The sequence below is a fragment of the Sus scrofa genome, chromosome 14, assembly GCF_054392235.1.
Source record: "Sus scrofa isolate SSC_HxYL_T2T_F1_AM1 chromosome 14, Sscrofa_HxYL_maternal_Yorkshire_Landrace_v2.0, whole genome shotgun sequence".
NCBI classification, from domain to species: Eukaryota; Metazoa; Chordata; class Mammalia; order Artiodactyla; family Suidae; genus Sus; species Sus scrofa.
In genome coordinates, this window is record NC_139396.1 from 129,487,219 (window position 1) to 129,507,129 (window position 19,911).

General features: G+C 47.2%; 1 protein-coding gene across 50 annotated transcripts in view; it reads right to left on the reverse strand.

The window, feature by feature from the left end:
* Positions 1–598: 598 nt before the first annotated feature.
* SORBS1 (sorbin and SH3 domain containing 1) overlaps positions 599–19,911 on the reverse strand; it is a 240,825-nt gene continuing 221,512 nt past the window's right edge. For 36 of the 50 annotated variants that reach the window (XM_005671335.4, XM_005671334.4, XM_084994930.1 and 33 more), the window contains 3 exons: positions 10,312–10,370; positions 7,500–7,612; positions 599–3,924 (listed from right to left, as the gene is read on the reverse strand). In XM_005671335.4, coding sequence (XP_005671392.3) covers positions 3,857–3,924; positions 7,500–7,612; positions 10,312–10,370 — 240 coding nt within the window. In that variant the 3' untranslated portion in view covers positions 599–3,856. Of the gene's footprint in view, positions 3,925–7,499; positions 7,613–10,311; positions 10,371–11,117; positions 11,178–19,911 lie in introns of all 50 variants that reach the window. The other 14 variants (XM_084994906.1, XM_084994895.1, XM_084994905.1 and 11 more) reach the window with 1 other exon arrangement.

Consider the following 19,911-nt stretch of genomic DNA (forward strand, 5'->3'; position numbering starts at 1 on the left):
GGTATTCCAGTGGGTCACCTCAAAGGGAGGGGTGTACAAACGGGTACTTGGAATTGAAGGTGGAGGAGGACATAAGTGGGAGAGAAAGGGTGGAAATTTTGGGTTTTCTGTTGTGGGACAGGTTGCTGCTGCTGTAGCCCGGCCCACCCCAGAGGGAGATGGCAGATGAGGATGCCTTGTGCTGTGGGCTTGACACACATAGTTTGGGAGGAAGCTAAGGACAAGACCTCATTTTCACCCACCAAGGCAAGAGAAGATTCAGCTGGATTTAATTCGCTTAGAAAAACTAAATGCAGTCTGATTTTCTGTACTCCTATCTTGTGGAGTAAATGGAGACCTATTAAACATATTTTATGTTTCACTTTGTCTTTTAGAGACATAGGCATTTTTTTAAAACTAAAAAAGTCAATTCAGAGAGCATCATGTAGTTCCTTTTTTGAGAACAGTGTAAGTGGTGTCTTCAAGGAGTGAGGTGTAAGCCAGATGGTAAGGGATTAAGAATGGAAAAGGAGAGTGGATAACATTGAAGCAGGGAACAGAAGCCTCAACTAAAAAATTTGTCATGGGAAGGAAAGAAACAAGGAAAAGAACAAACTTATGCCACCAAATTCTGAATAAAGTTTATTAAATAATATATACAGCAAATGGAATAATTCAACATCTATTTGTCAAATCGATCCACTGCAAGAAAAAAAATAATGAACGGAAAATCTGTGCATAGTACATGCTCTTGGTGTGTAATTTAAATGGCAATACTTTAAATTAACTGGTTATATAGAATGTCCGTTATTTTTCTTTCAGGATGTCTTTTTTTGTAGTAACCTATTCTAGCAATAGGACTTGATACTACTGCAGGTAAATAGGACTGCAAAAAAAGTCAAATAATAAGAAAATCTACTGTAATTGAGAAGTTACCTTCTCTCCCAGAAAGAATGATTATTGTAACACTTTACCATGGCTATTTTTGTGCTAAAAACCTGCAGGTCAGTTTGGAATTCCTTCATTTAAATAGGCAAAAGAAAAAAACCTTCCTGACTTCCTTATTTACCTCTGCTTCGGTTCAAATTTTTAAAATGATTTTTCTATACAAAGTAGGTACATGGGATATACAAAGTTAAATATACATATTTACAGTCCCACTTCTTAAGCATATGATTTTTTTTTTTTTTTTTTTCCTCTTACTGACCCAGAGAGACTGCAAAAGATAAGTAGTTTGGGGCTTGCCTTTACCCAGAAGCATGACTCATCTATCAAAATGTGTTGTAGGGCACATGCCTCCAGTTAGTTGCGCTTGGATTAATAAACCTGTATAAATATCTCAGCATAAAAATAGGTATTTTATATTCCTAAATGTCTGAGGACAAAGGAGCAGTCGAACCCTTTGTTCCTTGTTTTATTGTGTGTAGGAAGCTGAAGTTTGACGCAAGGTTGTAACAGATGAGTTGATTCAAGGCGGGCAAATGGGTGAGGCATACCTGGGATTCTGGAGATGTACAAAGTTTTGTGGCTGGCATCATATGCAAATGTGGCTTTACAAATTGGTTTATTTTCTAGCTGTATTTAAAGAGGTGTTCAAAATAACCTACTTAATAAGTACCCCTCAAAACAGGTAAGATTGTGTTGTTCAGGGTTTGCCTCGAAGAAAGACCAGGAAACACATTTAGCCGGGATAAGAATTACATTCCAAAATGGGTGAAATGCTACCGTACAAAATGCACAGGCATAGATGCACTTGAACTACGTTTGGGGGTGGGGGTGGGAGTGGGGAGCAGGGGAGCAGAGACAGAAACATATTGCTTTGGAAGGCCCACCTCACCGTCCAAGGGCACTGAGTCTTAATTTAAGGAGTATCAAGGAGTCCCTTTCCACCCAGGAAGTTCATCCACCCCTACCTGCTCCCCTCCCCCCCAACTTAGCCCCGGTAGTTCCACAGACTTTCCCCCTTGGGATTAAGGCTCTGCTGTGTCCTTGTTAAAAAGCCAATGTTTCTGAAAAAAGTAACATGTTCCTCCTATCAGTCATTTACACTCTAGTGTGAAGGAGTCAGTGGCAGGTGCTTTCCTGAGAGCAGGATTTGAAAGGACTGGGAGAAAGTGAGGGTACTGTGGCTGTCTGACGCAGGGTGGGTAGCTGATGGGGGTCCTAAGATGAGTAGTGGAGACAGACGCAGAGGCACTGAAGACATTCTTTGCCTACTTATGAAGACTCCAGACTTGGGACATCGGTCCTGGGACAATTCTGAGCTATATGCAGAGAGCCGCAGTCCCTGTACACACTTGACCAGCCTGGAACTGGTCCACCTATTTGTGACCTTGAATGCATATTTGTAGGGAGGATGAGTTCGAAGACCCTGGAACCGGTTCCAAGTATTTCTAGCCAAAAACTAGCCCTCAAGTTTCCTCCAGCAACCTAGCTGTTCAAAAGTGAGCTAACAGAGACAGAAATATGACTATGCCTTTAGGATCCCTTCATCTCTCCCTCTTCAACCCTTCTTAGCACATATCACAGTCTCTCTGGATTGAATGTTCCTTGCGTGTCTGTCTCCCCAACCACCTCTGAGTTCCCAACAGGCAGGGAGCGGGTCATTTCTAGCTTCGTCTCTTCAAGGTGTCGCATGGGCTGATAAACACCCTTGCCCTGGATAAAGCTGTGACCAAACACCCCACACCTCACAGGGGCCTCCTTCCTTGGCTCTGACCCCTCCAAAGGACAGATGTCCTGGGGGGTGGATGAATCATATGGCCTCACACTTAGGGTCACTGCACCTTCTGTGCTGGAGAGAACCCTCATAGTAACCCTGGGCTACTGTATTGTGAGTGGTCCCTGGACTCTGTGGGGAGTGAAAATGGAGACATGCAACCCTTTCTGAAGCCTGGGAGCAGCGTTGCTCATGGGTGGCCCCGGGCATCCAGTGTACACGAGTGTGTATTAAATGAATCACTGAACACCATGCTTGGTTCTCTGAGAATAGGCCCAGCCACCCCAAACTGTCCTGGCCTAAAACAATCCAGACAAGGAAGGGTGGCCTTGGCATTCTGCTAGGAAACTGTGCTGCCCTGAAGGTGACTATTTGTAAAAGCCAGTGATAATGGGGAAGGAGCCACTGCAAGGATCTCAAGGGCTATAGGGCTTCTTGCCTTAATCACGTGAAATGCAAATGTTAACTTTCTGCCTGGCCCCCTTGCTCCACGTGCAAACCTTGTGTGCTTTTCTGGCTGAACATCGGGGCATTGGTGGCAATGCTGCAGGCAGGCTGAATGCACAGGGCCCCTACTCTGACCTCCACTTCCCAACATACCTGCAGTGAGGGACTTGGGCTGGGGTCGTTAGGGGGCTCCCCCACTGTTTAGGAGGCGTCTCAGCAGTCCCAACTGATCTCTAGCAGGGCTAAGGGCGAGACGAGGGGGAGTCTACATGGAGCCTTGCAGAATGGCTGGGACTCTGCTCGGTGCTCCGAGGGCTCCTGCAGGACAAATGACCATTTTGAGCCAAAGCTGGTCAAGCCTGGGGCAGCAGGAGGCCTTTCTGACCTAACTGCTCCGGGACCCTGCCGCAGCTCGGTTTACCCAAGCCGGGCAGGAGGCGGAGGGGGAAGGGCAGGGCCGGCGTGGCTCCCAGAAGCAGCTAAACCAATACTGCTTTGCCTCATTCCTTTTGTTGCATGGTTCAAGCCCTGTCTGATAAGTAAACTTAGACAGGCTCGGGTTTTAAACACAACACTTCTCTGTCCTCTTTTGCTTCTTACTTTATCCACTGCATTAGTTTTCCTACTGACTCAACATTTAAATAAAGAGACCAATACATGAATTCTGCTTCATCCTCCAATAAAGGATCATCTCCGTGGTTTTCAGTCTTCTTATAGATATAAAGGCCTCACATAGTTGCCTGGGAAAGTACCAAACTGCCTTGTCCTTCTTGAAGTACCTAGAAAAAAGGGGGGAAACAAAAGACGTATACACAATGACAAGACTCACCTCAAAGAGTTCAGAGAGCCTTTGATAACAATCCTACAGCTTGTAGAAAAGCATATAGTTTCCAACCCACTGTCTCTTATCTCCTTTAGGTCGAAGAATAATGCTGGTGATAAGCAAGGCATTCAGGACCCTCCCATCTTTTTTTTTTTTTTTTTTTTTTTTTTTTTTTTTTTTTTTTTTTTTGTCTTTTTTAGGGCCGCTCCTGCGCATATGGAGCTTCCCAGGCTAGGGGTCTGATCAGAGCCATAGCCACTGGCCTACGCCAGAGCCACAGCAACTTGGGATCCGAGCCGCGTCTGCAACCTACACCGCAGGTCACGGCAACACCAGATCCTTAACCCACTGAGCAAGGCCAGGGATGGAACCTGCAACCTCATGGTTCCTAGTTGGAATCGTTAACCATGGCGCCACGACAGGAACTCCTGGAACCCTCCCATCTTTTAAGATAGTAAACTTGGAAGTCAGAGAGCTTCAATATCAGAGGCTGACTTTGAACCTAGGTTTTCTGACTCCCAGGCCACTGATCTCTCCCATATTTCTCCATTAGGAAAGAATGAACACATTTCAACACAAGAAGGTGCTGAGGATTTAGAATTTCTAAGCTGTAATATTTCTAGATGTCCATTCGATCTGAATGCACAGCGAAGGGAAATTTCTCCCCTCAGCCCCAAACTGATTCCCTGTCTTTGCTACCAACATTGTCAGGGTTCCTGCTGAGCCAGGAGCATTGAGCTACCAGGGAACAAAGCCATTCCCGGGCTGCTCCACACCCAGAATTGCTGGATTCCCTAATCTTGTTCCTTTCCTTGGGCTTCTCTCTCTAAAGCTGGGAGGTGCTGGGTGATGACACATTGTGTCATTGTTACCTTCCTGTTAGCAGATATCACAATATGATCATTGCATCCTCCCCCCAGCTGGCCTGGCCAGCCGTCACAATCCGGTTCAACACATTTCAAGCAGCCACTGCCAGGGGATGGAGTTTTTGCCAGCAGTCAAACTTCTACACCAAATGTGTCAAAGCTATACCAAATGTGTCAAAGCTAAGGCCATCTAAAACAATCAGCTGAGGAGTTCCCAGGGTGGCTCAGTGGGTTAAGAACCCCACTAGGATTCATGAGGATGCAGGTTCGAACCCTGGCCTTGCTCAGCAGGTGAAGGATCTGGCGTTGCAGTGAGCTGTGGTGTAGGTCACAGATGTGGCTCAGATCTGGTGCTGCTGTGGCTGTGGCGGAGGCTGACCGCTGCAGCTCAAATTCAAACCCACAGCCCAGGAACTTCCATATGCCGCAGGTACAGCCCTTTAAAAAAACCTCTCAACCAGCCCCAGTGGAGGGGGGTGGAGTGTCGAAGAGGTTGCAGAGAATTGAGAGGATAAGGCCCAGAGATGTGCTTGTATAGCTGGTGTGCACCTTTCCATCTGGATGAGAAAGAAGAGCTGTTCTGGGTTACTTTATGTCTTGTCTGAATACAAGGCTACTTTTCTAAGTGTTGGAACAATTAAGGAATCTAAAAAATTTCCTTAACCAAGCAGCCTGGGATGCCCCTCACCCCATCTCATATTCTCATAAAAAAATGTAAATATTCCTGGAAGAGGTTAGTAGCTAGTTTGCACTCTACATATGATCGCCCTGTGTGGCTCCTGAGCCCCCAAAACATGGCTGGTCTATATTGAGCTACGCTCTGACTGTAAAATATACACTGGATTTCAAAGACTTCTTCTTAGAAGAAGGTAAAATATCTCCCTTGAAATTTTTTATACTGATGACATATTCGTGATAATATTTTGAATATTATCCTGGTAGGATGAGGCGGCTTTCTAGGAAGCTGGTAAACCTTTCTGGCTTCCCATTTATGCTGAGGCTTTGCAGTTCTCTCAGGGCCCCAGCCCTGACCTCACTTCGCTTTAGCAAAGCTCTTCTAGAGAGATCAGGAAAGAGTTGGTCCTTGGAAAAAAGGGTAAAGCCAGTTGTTTAAGGGGAAAACTGAGACAAAGTGTGTCAATGGCTCCCTAACATTTTTTTTTTTTTTGTCTTTTTAGGACTGCACCCATGGCATATGGAGGTTCCCAGGCTCGGGGTCTAATCAGAGCTGTAGCCGCTGGCCTTCGCCACAGCAACGTGGGATCCGAGCTGCATCTGCGACCTACACCACAGGTCACAGCAATGCCGGATCCTTAACCCACTGAGTGAGGCCAGGGATCGAACCTGCAACCTCATGGTTCCTAGTCAGATTTGTTAACCACTGAGCCACGACAGGAATTCCAGCTCTTAACATTATATTCCTGCCTAAGTAGAGAGAACATAGATAGGCTCAAGGAGGGGTAGGCCTGAGTTCAAATACTGGCCCTACTCCCTGGGCGGTGACCTTGGGGCTAGTTATCTAATGCCTTTGGGCCTGAGTGTCTGAATCTCAAAATGATCTTTTTCTTTTTTTTGGCTTTTTAGGGCTCCACTTGTGGCATATGGAAGGTTCCCAGGCTAGGGGAAGAATCAAAGCTGTAGCTGCCGGCCTACACCACAGCCACAGCAACGCTGGACCTAGGCCACGTCTGCGAGCTACTCCACAGCTCACAGCAACGCCAGATCCTTCACCCATGGAGCGAGGCCAGGAAATCGAACCCACATCCTTCATGGATACTAGTCAGATTCGTTTCTGCTGAGCCATGACAGGAACTCCTCAAAATTATGTTGAAGAGGATAATTCTTAAGGCAGGTTGTTGAAAAAGCTTCACTAAGAAAGTGTAACACTTGTCTGTTTTGTTACAGAATCTCCATTAATTCTGATCTATATCTCCCCCTCCTATAAAGGTGAATCCTTTGTTTTAATTGAGCAGGTTGGGAGTTCCCACCATGGTACAACGGATTAAGAATCTGACTGCAGAAGCTGGGGTCGCTGCAGAGGTGCAGGTTCAATCCCTGACCTGGTGCAATGGGTTAAAGGACACACCATTGCCACAGCTAGGGTGAAGTTTGCAGGTGTGGCTTGGATTCAATCCCTGGCCCCGGGAACTTCCAAAGGTCATGAGTGCGGCAAAAAAAAAAAAACAAAAAAAAAAAACAAAAAAAAAACAAAAAAAAAACAAAAAGCAGGTTGCTTTGACAAAAGTTATTTGAAGCCTGGAATAAATAAAGTCTGTGGACTGTCTACACATATGCTCAAGTTTCAGGACACAAATCTAGGTTCGAATGTACTTGTGTTGTTTCATAGGCGTTTTAAAAATAAATGCCAAATGTAAGACAGAGTTGCACGATAGAAATACAAACAAAACTCAATGGATGAAGCTGGCAGCTGCCCTTCCGTGCAGTAGATGTTGGCATATTTGGTTTTGAGGTTCAATGTCAGTATCATCCACGCTGCCTTGAGAGCCAACATAAACTGGGGGGCCCCAGCATTCCTCACAGTGGTAAAGGAACTGAGAAGGCCCTTCTTTCTGTGCAGAGAAAACTGCCCTTTCCATGACTCATCACTCCCAGTTATTCCTTCGATTTATGCCACTAGTAAGAAAAGCATGACAAGATGACTTACCAACAAACCATCCATCGTCACATTTTTCCATGACATCAACAATATCTCCATCTCGGAGTTCCAATTCATCATCATTCTGCGGTATATAGCTATACAATGCTTGGTAGCTAAATCTGTAAATGGGAAGAGTAACTATTAAGCGACTCACACACTGATGGGATTAAATAATGAGTTTTCAAAACTCAGTTCGGTCAACTCTTGGGTAGTGTTTCCTACTCATCATGGGGGATCTAAGTATTTTATTAGCCATTTTTCTAAAAACTTAGCATCTAGGGAAAGCCATTCAACAGGTGATAAAATTCACTGGGATGGGGAACTTCTGAGAAGCAAATCCTTATCAGTCCTTTTATTTAGTCTCAGGTGGTTGCCATGGCCAAGCTTTTTTGTCTAGATGCTCCCCCTTTAAATAAGTCATTCTCTTAACAGGACAATACATGTAGATTATCAAGGATAATCAGAAGATACTTAGCTTCAGAGACAGGCATTATATTCTGGTCACATAATTGGAGGAGACAACTCTATATATATAATTTTAAAAAGTACATCCCAGTTGCCTCGCTGTTCAGCAAAGCTACCTTGAGGTTCTTTACCTGCCAACACACCTTTCATTAATTGCTTCCATGTGTGCATGTCATTTTTCTGAAACTCTTGAAAGCATTTCTCTCCCAGGGATGTTTGGGGTTAGGATTTTTATGTACTTGCTAATTGGCCTAAGGCAATTCGGTCTGTGTTGTTGTGTGATCAGGCTCTGCAGAAAGCTGGATTACTTGTGGTAAAATCTGATACCTGCTTTGGCAACAAATAAAAGCTTGCTTTCGTGTATTCCTTGGGCAAATACGTAAGAAGTATCTATTATGCCCCAGTTCACATAATTCTGTTTGCTTGCTAATTTGATGGAACACAACAGTAGTTGCCAACACTCTGCAAATGAGCCAATCACCTATCGTTTTCAGTGGAAGCTGGTGGATCCCAGTGTGTGGGCAAGAGAGACAAGCAAGTGGAAACAAGTTCCCAGAAACAAGAGGCTTGTTCTCCTCTGCTAAAACCAAAGGGGTGATTTAATTTTACATTATTTATCCAAATGCTGTGAAACTCTGGGAGATGGATCTGTCTGCCAGAGGAAGGTCTCTAATGACGAATTAAGTGATGCAGATGGATTTCCAGTTGGTACATGAATACGTTTTGATGTTTCTGTATCTGCCTGCTGTCTCCTGCCTCTACCTCAACGCCTTGACCAGCCTCAGCTCTGGGAAATTACTCCTGGTGTCTGCCTGTTCCTTATTTTGGGCAGGCTTTGCACTCTTCAGGACATGGTTCCATAGATAGAGTCCTTCCCGCCTCCTTTGCTAATTCTGGTGCCTGGCTCTGGGCAGAGGGCTCTTTACTCTTCCTCCGTTTCCTGAGGAAGAAGCTCACTGCAGGCAGCAGATAATTTTCCTCCCCTCCTGCTCCTGTTTCCACGTGTGAGGAAGGGTCCCTTGTCCAGGCCAGGCTAAACTCCCATCCTGGGAATATTCCCTTAACTCTTTTGAGTCTGTCAAGTCCTTCTCCTCAAGTACAAATGGGCCTAAGTCTCTGCATCCTAAAAACACCTCCCCTGGCTCTGCTATGCCCTGAATGTATTACACCCCACCCTGCTCCTTGCACTCACCCTCACAGTGACTCATCAGCCCTTCCTAATGGAGCATCTGCCTCCCCCTCTCCAGCACTGCCATCGCAGAGGTCGCAGGTGACTTTCCCAGTTGCCGCCTGGAGACTTTTCCTATGTCCTACCCTCCTCGGCCTCTCTGAAGCAGGGGCACCGCTGACCACACCCTGCTTGCTCTGTTCCACACAACCGGAGACTCTCAGGCCCTCGCCTGTGTCTCTTGCTGTCCCTTTGCTTGGCTGCTACTTGGTGGCCTTCGAAGTTGGTTCCCCAAGGATCTATGCTCAGTTCTCGTCTCCCTTTACCCCTGTCTCATTGGGAAATCTTATATACTTCCATGCACGAAGCGCCCACTCTGTCCTAGCTCAGGCCCTCAGCACTTCTTTACTGGGTTCTTATCTCCTAACCATCATCTTTGTCCTTTTGTCTCTCAAATCCAGCCTCCACTCTGCTGCCTGAGTCATCACCCTAAAACAAAATCCAACCCATTGTTCCGTATGTTAAAAACCTCCCATGGTTCCTGAGTGAATGCAGACTAAAAGCCCAACCTATTTCCACTGCCTTCTGCATTCTACAAACGGACCCGACCTGCTCCTTGGCTTTGCCTTCATCTCTTCCAGGCACTGTGGCCCCTGGGGTCTTCCAGACCTTCTCCAAAAAAAACCCTGCCCCCAGGCCTTGGCACATCTGGCTTCCTCAGCTGGGAAGACTTTGACCCCCCCTGCTCTAGCTCTCAAATCCAATTTGTCTTTCAACACTCATTCCAAACCCCCTTCTTCTATGAATGGAGTTGACGCCTCTGTGCTTAAAACATAGGAGATAGCCAACACTGTTGGTTTAAATCAACCCCATTCACTCGTCTCCAATCTGAATTCACCCCTCTTTCTTCTATCTTCCCACCACACTGGGAATGAAACCAGCCAGCCCAGCTCCCCTCTGCCCCGCAGGGCAGTTAATGCTTTTACTTGTCTCTCCTCTAACAGTCTGTGACCTCCTTTATTTTACTTGCCACCTGGGAAAGGGCTTTATGAGAAACCCTCAGAGAAGTTGGGGGCGACTTGTTCTTTCCCCTAAGGGCTTGCCCCTACTCAGTCAACGATCCATTTCCTAAGGCCCAACAGCCTCCCGAGGCCACGAGAATGGAGGTTCGCCAAGTGTACTTACAAATCCTGGGAGGTTTGACTCCTGTCTGGGGTGACTCTTCGCTGCTGGGCTTGAGGTTGCTGAGAAATGATTAAAGATGATTTATTGTCAGAAGGGGATACCTTGTGATGAAAGTCAAGGGGATGAGAAACAGTGCTGCAGTAATGAACCGATTTTTCGGCAATGTTTATGATCTCATTGCAAACTGCTTCCTGTGAGGTGGCCCCGAGAGATCCAGAAACCCCCATAAAACAGTCAACATGGGGACACAAAAAAAAAAAAAAAAAAAAAAAGAAAGAGAGGAAGAGATGTGACATTCCAGACGAAGCACATAAGTCCAGGGAAACAACAGAGTTGAAGATCCAGGTTAAAAATATAGGTATTCCAGTAGTGGAGTGCAGGAGGGATCCAGGCGTAAGCATGGAAAAAAACAGGTGAGATACAGAAGAATTTGGGATTTAGTATGAATATTAAAAAAAAAAAAAAAAAAAAAGCCAGCAGCATAAAAGCCTGTAATTTAGTGAGTAATGGTTACAAACAGAATAACTTCAGGATAGAAATGCAAGTATGTATCCCCATTCATGCACTAGCACCTGAATTTAAACCCACATGTAGCCAGAGGAGAAATATGGTCTCTACATTCCTCTGCCTTTTTTTTTTTTTGAGAGGGGAGGGGGTGGCCTAGCATCTTTGTCTACTACAATAGCCATATGATTCTTGTAAAGAATGGCTCTGTAAGTTAACCAGGCATTACTCCAGTCTAGAGCCTAGAGGTCAGGAAGAATTCTCTTTAGAAAAGCTACAGTCTTATTCAACAGGCATCTTACCACATAGCTCTTTTCAGACTCTGTGAGATCAGGTCCTGCTCTCAATGAATGATGAGAAGGCTGTGATCACCAAGCAAATTATAAGGGAGACATTTTAGCAGATGTCACATTGGAAAGGAGTCAAAATAAAAGTGTGAGCAAATACACATACCACACCAGCACACTCGATGACACCGGATACTCGCGGCCTATGGCCACCGAGTTTCCACGACAACACGGTGGGTGCAGAGGAGAAAATGCAATGTAGAGTTAGAAGCAAGCATCCACGCAATGCAATGGGAACATGGCTGCAGTGAGGTGAGAATGAATAACACAGGGATCCCAGATGGGCAGGGAAGACACAGAAGGGCTGCCTTAAAGGAACAGTCATGTCCCTCCGTAAACAACACGCTTTGGTCCCCTGGCTCTCGGCTGGCATCTATGTGAGGATGGCTGTACCAGAAGCCAGTTTCGGTTACTTTGTTGACAGGGAGCCTCCTCTGACAAAGCAAGTTCGTAAAACTCTGAGAGATGCCATTTTCCCATACTTATAAAAACCAGTGCTTTTGACAAACTCCTTGGTACTACATGATGTATCAAACAATACTGTTCCCCAGGAAAAATCTGCACGTGATCCACCCCAGCTGTGTGACAGATGAGTTCTGATAAGCTCACAGGGCAGGGCTTGCTTCCAGACATAGGATGGTGTGTCCTGACACAGCTGTAGAAATGCACCCATCATTCTTCATTCACCAGCTCAAGCAGACCTATCTTTTAAGTAAGGATCGTATAGGCCATCACGGGAAGTGTGTGTGGAATTATTTCCCCCAGAGAGGATTCAACTGCAAGCTCTAAGAAGTCTCCTTAAATCAACATTTGAAGAGCCATCCTTGGAGAAACCCTCCAGGTAATAGCAATAATAGCAATGAGCCACAGCACCTCCAACGCCTTCTAGAAGGGCACTCAGATATTTGTGTGTGTGACCCACTTGTTCACAGGAAGGCCCAGAGAAGGGGAGGGCATTCCCTGAGGTTACCCAGCAAGTTAGTGGTAGGCTTGTCTCCTGGATTCACTTACTGTCCCACTGGACCTTCTCTTTCATCCTCTGGCCATTTCCACATTATTAAATGTGCTCACTGACATTACTGTCAGTGAGTCCCACAGAAACCCTGGAGTCAGGCATGGAGTTCCCAGGCTTAGGGGTCCAATCGGAGCTGTAGCTGCCGGCCTACACCACAGCCACAGCCACTAGCAATGCGGGATCCAAGCCGCATCTGCGACCTACACCACAGCTCATGGCAATGCTGGATCCTTAACCCACTGAGTGAGGCCAGGGATCGAACCTGCATCCTCATGCGTGCTAGTTGGGTTCATTAACCGCTGAGCCACAACAGGAACTCCTGTAAAGCATCTTTTTTTTTTTTTTTTTTTTTGTCTTTTGAGGGCCACACCCACAGCATATGGAGATTACCAGGCTAAGGGTCTAATCAGAGCTGTTGCTGCTGGCCTATGCCAAAGCCACAGCAATGCCAGATCTGAGCCCTGTCTGTGACCCACGCCAGAGCTCACAGCAATGCCTGATCTTTACCCACTGATGTAGGCCAGGGATCGAACCCACAAACTCATGGTTCCTAGTCGGATTCGTTTCCACTGAGCCACGACAGGAACTTTTTTTTTTAGTTGCTTTCAAAGCACATATAGAGGTCCATTACCTCACCTGAAATTTATATTCACCCTTTACTTGGGGAGGGCAGAAATGGAAATTTTAAGGCTTGAGAAGTCTGAAGATTTGCACAAGGTGGCAAAGCCATGGAGTACTGAAGCTCTCAGGGTCTAATCACCATATACCATCGCCCTCTTGGCTCACGATGGGACAGCTGGGGTGAGGGTGATACCAACACCCAGCTCCTGCCTCTTCTGCAAACAGGATCTGTAACTTTTTTCTTGCATCCTCTTTCTTCATGTAAAAGGTCCAGTGTGCGGAATGAGTATCATCCATTCATTAACTCAGGGAGCCACAGTATTGAAAAAGGAGCCTGAGCCAGCTCATACTGTCCCTGGTCTCAGGTCACATGCAAGCCAGAGGATACATGTCATGGCAGCCTTTACATCACAAAAACTTAATATCTAGTACAAACTGAACTCATCCCTGAGAGGTAACTTGCTTCCTTACTTAATGTTTGTGGAATAAAGGAAGGCAAGTTAAATATTTATCCTGTTAGCTAAGTTTCAATTTCTCCCTATTTGAAATGTATCCCTTAGATTTAAACCAAACATCTCATAAAGCTAAAATGTAAACTAGGTTTTTTTGGGAGGGCAGGGTGTGTGTGTGTACGTGTGCACGCACACAGGGCTTGGGGGATGGGTATGGCACATGGACTCTGGGTGGAGATGGAAACCACTGGTATCTATCACAGGGACTTGCCCTTCATTAAAAGGCTGTTTACCTTCAGATTTTTTTTTTTTTTCTTCTAAGTGTATGTTTTCTTTCCCTGGTCTCATTTGCTAACCATGTACATCTTTCTATTTCTCTTCCTCTGAACCTATGCTGTCCAGTATGGTAGCCAGTAGCCACATGCATCTACTTAACACTTGCAATGGGGCCAATGGAAAATAACAGAAAATATCTCGATGATTATACTGATTATATGTTAAGGTGACACTGTTTTAAATATGTTGGATTAAATCAAATATGTTACTAAAATGAGTTTCACTTGTTCCATTTTAATACCAGAAAATTTTAAATTATGTCCTCAACTCACATTATAGTCCTGCAGGCAGCGCTGCTCTAAACCCTCCCCACCTCTTAAAAAAAGCAGACAGAGTTCTAACCAGAGCCCCAGTCGGGGTTAGGGATAAAAGGAGTATTATCTCATGTTAAGTACATTTCGGACTTTCGGAAATACATTCCAGCTTTTCACATGTTTAGAAAAACAGCCGCCAGCCCAACACACACACAGCCCTCGCGCTGCACTGCCCCCCCCCATCAACAATAAGCATGTGATAGTTGCTGCTCCAGAAACCACTTTACTTCCATATTTGCACACACATGCCCAAGTCGGCCTCTTGGCCCGGAGCTCTTGTTTCATTCTTCTGAATGAGCAACCCTGCCTGTGTCCTTGCTCTGTTGCTCTTCTCCCTCCAGTTCACCAAAGTCCCTCAGAAATCTGCCCCGGGGGCTCTCCCTGGGGCTGTTAATCCCTCTGGAGCCACAAAACACCTGGTGCTACTCTGACTTACCAAGCATCCTCCTCCAGGTCTGGGTGGGTGCCAAAGCCTGGGCGCCCAAAATAAAATGTCCCCAGGCCTGAGTCCAGCAGGACGTCCTGGAGCTGTGGACACAGGAACACCCGCTCTGCGGGGCCCTGAGCCCCTCTAGCAGCATCGCGCGTCTCTGCTGGCCTGACTGGCTCTGAAACAGCTCTTCTGCCCATCTCCCACCCCAAATCTTCTCATCCTCTCTGGTGTGACTCACACTGGTCGCTCAAGGGACAATTGGACTTGGGAGGGAGGAAACTGGGTTCCAGGCCAGGCTCTCTCACTCCTTTAGTGTCTTTTGAGCAACATGCTTCGCTTCTTTGGATTTCAAGTTCTTAGGAAAATACACAGCTTGGACATGATTTACATAAACATCCTGTTTGGCTCTCGAGTTCTAACACAGCGATTAGAGTGTGCACGTCCTATGAACTGAAGATGGGGGCAGGGCTGACCCGGATCAAGGGGGCTGGCGCTGCACTGGCTGCCCACTGGAGACCCTGGAGGAAGGTGGCTTTGGACTGTAGCCTCCAGGGTGGCTGGAGGCCTCCCTTCTGGCCATTGGGAGGTGAGGGGTGACTCCAGAAGTAGAAGAGGAGCTGCAGCTCCTGGAAGACCCCGGACAAACTGGGTCAGAGGAGTCAGAAGACCTGAATGCTTCAGGCTCCTGGGTTTCGGCTCTAGAAATCTCCACGGGTCCTGCAAAATAGGCTGATTCCACTGAGTTTTCCCCTTGGGTTTATTAAGAAAAAGATCCCACCTTACATATTAGTTCAACTGCTTACTATCCAGACTTAATCTGCTGGCAGATCAGTTCACAGACAATACGTCAGCTCTGTTGTAATTTGAATCTGATGACAGCATTAAACCTTTTTTTTCAATAGTCATACTTGTGGCATATGGAAGTTTCCAGACCAGGCATTAAATCCGAGCCACGCCTGCCAACCTACACTGTAGCTGCGGCAATGCTGAATCCTTTAACCCACTGTGAGGGGCCAGGGATCAAACCTGCAGCTCTGTAGCAACTGAGCTGTTATATTCAAATACTAAACCCACTGCACCATGGTGGGAACTCAGACAGCACTAAGCTTAAACCCCAGCCTTCTCATGGTCTGTGGTGGGGTCTGTTTCTTTCCTAAAACAATCAGACAAATGTGTATCCAAGAATGAAGAAACTGGAAGCTTTCTTAGAGGACACCTTTGTCCTTGAGGTGAGGAAGCATAAGGAGAAACACTAATTCAGAGTATAAATGCTAGATTTTCTAAATTCTGGATTTGTGGAACCAAAGAAAAAGGAGTCTTCCATCTTCTACTTTCTTCTCTCCTCCAGCCCCGACTTCCTCTCTTAGGTGGAATGGGGAAAGGAGGGTAAACTTCTTCCCCCTGTTACCCCAGTATCACACAAGTATTCACTGAGTGCCAACTACACGCTCTGTGCTAGGTCTGTGAATCTCCATGACGCCTCATTTAATCCTCATAACTCACCAAGGTGGTCCATATTTACCTCATCTTACCAAACCAAGGCCCAACATGTCTGAGATGGGAATTGGAGAGTTAGGATTTGAACCCCAGCCTCTCAACTCCAAGTCCCCCGCCTTCGGCCACACCCTGACCTTCCAAGTTGTGCCCTGCCAGAAGGAGACATGAGAATGGCTGCAGGGATGTGCCCATTAAGAGGCCACCTTAAATCGCCAGGTAAGGGCGACTGGCATGAGGGTTTCTATAGCAATCCCCCATTGCTCGCGACCCCTCTGTCAGGGTGGTTCCGGCAACCTCAGGTCTATGCTTCAGTGTTGAGCGCACACCTGCTGGTTATTTTTTGTGAGAACTGCAGCCGCACTGTCTCTCCCCGTCCCGTGCATTGTTGAATACCCTCCGTATATATTTAGAGATTTCCTTTCTGAGTCAGTCAAAGGAAAACATTTCTCCATTTTAGGTGGGTATTTTAACATTTTTAATTTCCTTTCTGTTCTTGTAAGTTGCATCTCAGACTTTCCCTTCTATTTCTGATTTCCACGCTCAAAGTGGGTCTATGCCTTTGTTCTTATCTTTCTGGGAACTAACCTAGCTTCCGGGCAGTAAGGGATGATCCCTCTGAAGTCACCAAAGCCCATCTTCCGGTCATCGGCTGAGAGGGTCTCTCTTTTTCCCCTCCTTTCTCTAAGTGCTCTTGGAATGACTCAAGTGTGAATCTTTTAAAACATTATGCAAAATTGTGTGCGTGCCACCCTCCTTCCCAAAGTACTGGCCTAGAGTCCTCCGCTAACCTCAGATTCTCCAAGGTTCCAGGGTCCAGAAAAAGTTACGAGTCACTGGAGTAGATGACCTTTAAAGATTCTCTTTAGTGCAGAAGTTCTCTGAGGATCTGTCACGCCAACGATAGGAGCTCTTAAAAACCAAGTCTGGATGCCAGTCAGCAAACAGTGCCTCTCTCTTGGGGGAAGTTCAGTAAATATTTGACAACACCAGCGGTAGAGATTTTCTTTCTCGGCCAATTGTCCTAAACCTTCTTGGCCAAAATAACACCCAACAAAATCCAAGAACTTGGTTGATAATTCTGAACACTTGGGCCTTTTGCCTGTATTTGCTTTTGTCCAATTAGTTGAGGCGTCTCTTAACAAAAGGAAAAACTTATTTTCCCGTTGTGAAGGTCCAGAGGTCTATCATAACCCCCCTCAAATTTCTGCATATGTTCTCCTTTCTCTTCTTTCAAATTTTATTTTTATTTATGTACTTTTTTTGGCCAGCCTGCGGCATTCGGAGTTCCCGGGCCAGGGATCAGATCCCAGCCTTGGTTTTGACTTATGCCACAGCTGCAGCAACGCCAGATCCTTTTAACCCACTGTGCCGGGCTGGGGTTCAAACCTATGTCCTGGTACTACAGAGACACCACAGATCCTGCTGTGCCACAGAGGGAACGCCCACCTTTCTCCTTTGAACTGACATTCACACAGAATGTTTAGCTAACCATAGACTATCAAAGCTAACAAGTAGTTGGATAGCCTGGTCTGAATCTTTTATGATCAAGGGAAGCTGCCAGAGAAGGGGAGCGATTCACCCCAGGACACACAGCAGGCTTCCGGCCCAGGCATCCTGACTTTGGATGCAGTGCTCTTCCCCCTGGTCCTGGCTTCCCCTCAACACCCCTGGCCCCTCATTCACCCACCTCTAAAAACGTAAGCAACTGACCCAATGTCTACAAAGGTGTGAAGAGTCAAACCCCCTCACAAGGAAGGGCCTGCACATCGGCAGAGCCAGGGGCACGCAGCCTGGACAGGGGACTCAGGAGAAGGGAGGCGGCCAAGCAGGGACGAGCATCAAATAGGGAATCCTGACGGCCAGTGAGCAAGCATCACAGGGCTTGAGGAAGATGACCAGACACTGTGAGGAGGTGCTGCTCAGTTTCCAGGTTCTCCTTGCAGCTCCTTCTTTCCACCTGAGACACGTGAGCTTCACTCAAACCAGGAGGACCTCACAATTCCCCACCCGCTTCACGTTCCCACCCCGGGCCTGGGCTGGGCTATCTGCCTGCCTTGAATGCCGCCTTCTCATTGTTCGCCTATCAGAAAACGTCCAGGTCTTTCAGCCCCGGATCAAAGCCCACTTTTCTCTTGAAGTCTTTGCATCTTCCCCCTCTTGTTGCTTATTATTTCTCCGCATCTCAAACTCTCAGAGCAAACTCTTTGTGGCCCTCCTTCCCTGTCTGTGTTATAATTACTTGTGAACATGCCTTATCTCCCCCAGTGGAGAGCGTACACTCCTTCAGGTGGGGTCATCTTGTATCTTTTCTTTTGCTCAAGAAATAGTGTGTGCCTTCCACACGCCAGGGGTCCTGGTCCCTAAGGCTATAACAGTGACACCCAAAGGGATGAAGACAACAGAGCTAAAAAGTGCCCCCCTGGGGTCAGGGGCAGAGGGAATGAAAGCACAAAGCCTGGCACTTAATCCCCTCTTGCAGGGGAGGGAAAAGTGGTCAGAAGAGGTTTCCTGGAAGAAGTACGATCTCAGTGGGGAAGGTGGGCGTTTTCCAGACACACAAGCAAGGAGGCTCTGGAAGGTGAGGCTGGCTTGCTGTCTAAATAGCCAGATCACCTGGGGCCTTTTAAGCCTGTGAAGGAGGAGAGACTTTCCTGAGAACAAAGGGGAGCCCCTGATGGTGTTCACCCCTCTCTGTCTCTTGCAGCACTTTGCACAGTGCCTGGAACATCCTAGAGGCTCGAATGGAAGAAAAATGGTCATGATGTTTCCAAATGTCTCTCCATTTCAGGCTCTCAGGTGAAATTCCCTCTACTTATGGGTCAGATGCTCAACCCAGCTTCCTGAGGGTAAACCAAACTCAGAACTATTGGTTCTCAGCAAGGACAGAAGTGGCAGGCAATTTTCCTGATGTCACAAACGGGTCTGGAATGCATTTATTCAAGTAGGTGACCCAGCCTGAGGTCACATCATGCTGACTGGGCCACCAGAGAATAGCTGTCCTTTGAGTCCTTCCCATCTGTAGCTCTGTCATCCAAGGAGGGCCTCGGGAGGCAGAGAGCTGCTTCTGGGGTTCCCGTCATGGCTCAGCAGAAATGAATCTGACTAGTATCCATGAGGATGCAGGTTCGATCCCTGGCCTCACTCAGTGGTGAAGGATCCGGTGTTGCCGTAAGCTGTGGTGTAAGCTGCAGACATGGCTTGGATCTGGCATTGCTATGGCTGTGGTATAGGCCAGCGACTGAAGCTGTGATTCGACCCCTAGCCTGGAAACTTCCACATGCCATGGGTACGGCCTTAAAAAGACCAAAACAAAGAAAGAAAGAAAGAAAGAAAGAAAGCTGCTTCTGAAGGACCTCACTTCCCAGGTTGCTGTCCTGCTCCCAGTCACAGGTGGGGAAAGTGGAGGGGCTTGGGAGGGGGTGTGTGGGCAGGAGCCCTTTTCGCACAGCCCCTCTGCTCTCAACAGGGAGCGAGGCCAGGGCCATGGAGAAGGGGCTTGTGCCGGGAGGGCAGGAGGAAGGGAGGGGACAGGAGGGGCACTTGGGGTCCGGAGGCCCACCAAGAAAGGAAAATCAGTTCCCAACAAGCCTGACTTTCCACACTGCCAGCACGTCCGCTGCTCTCCCAGTGAGGAAACAGGAAGTGCATACCCCTCACCTCACCCGGGCGCCACACACGCTTCCTGTACACACCGGGTCCTGGCATCGGGCCGCGGTGACTCACCGCTGACCATAACCAGGTCTCCAGGCACCGTGGGCTGACTTGGAACATTTACAGAATTGTTCCTCTGTTGAGATATTTACTTCTTTTCAACCAGCCACTTCACCCCATCTCCTCCAACGAGCTGTTCTTTCCTTCACCGGACACACCCTTCTCTCCCCTCATGGATCAGGCCTTCCAGGAGCACCTGCTCCCGGGCCAGGCCGAGCCCTCCCCAGGTGCTGCTATTTCCTCAGCCCCACACACGGAGCTGGAGCAACCAGCCACTTTAGGGCGCCTTACCACATGCCGAGCACCACGCCTGCCTCATAGAACCCTTACCCTGCCCTGGGAGAAGGGACCAGTTCCACTTCTACTGTGC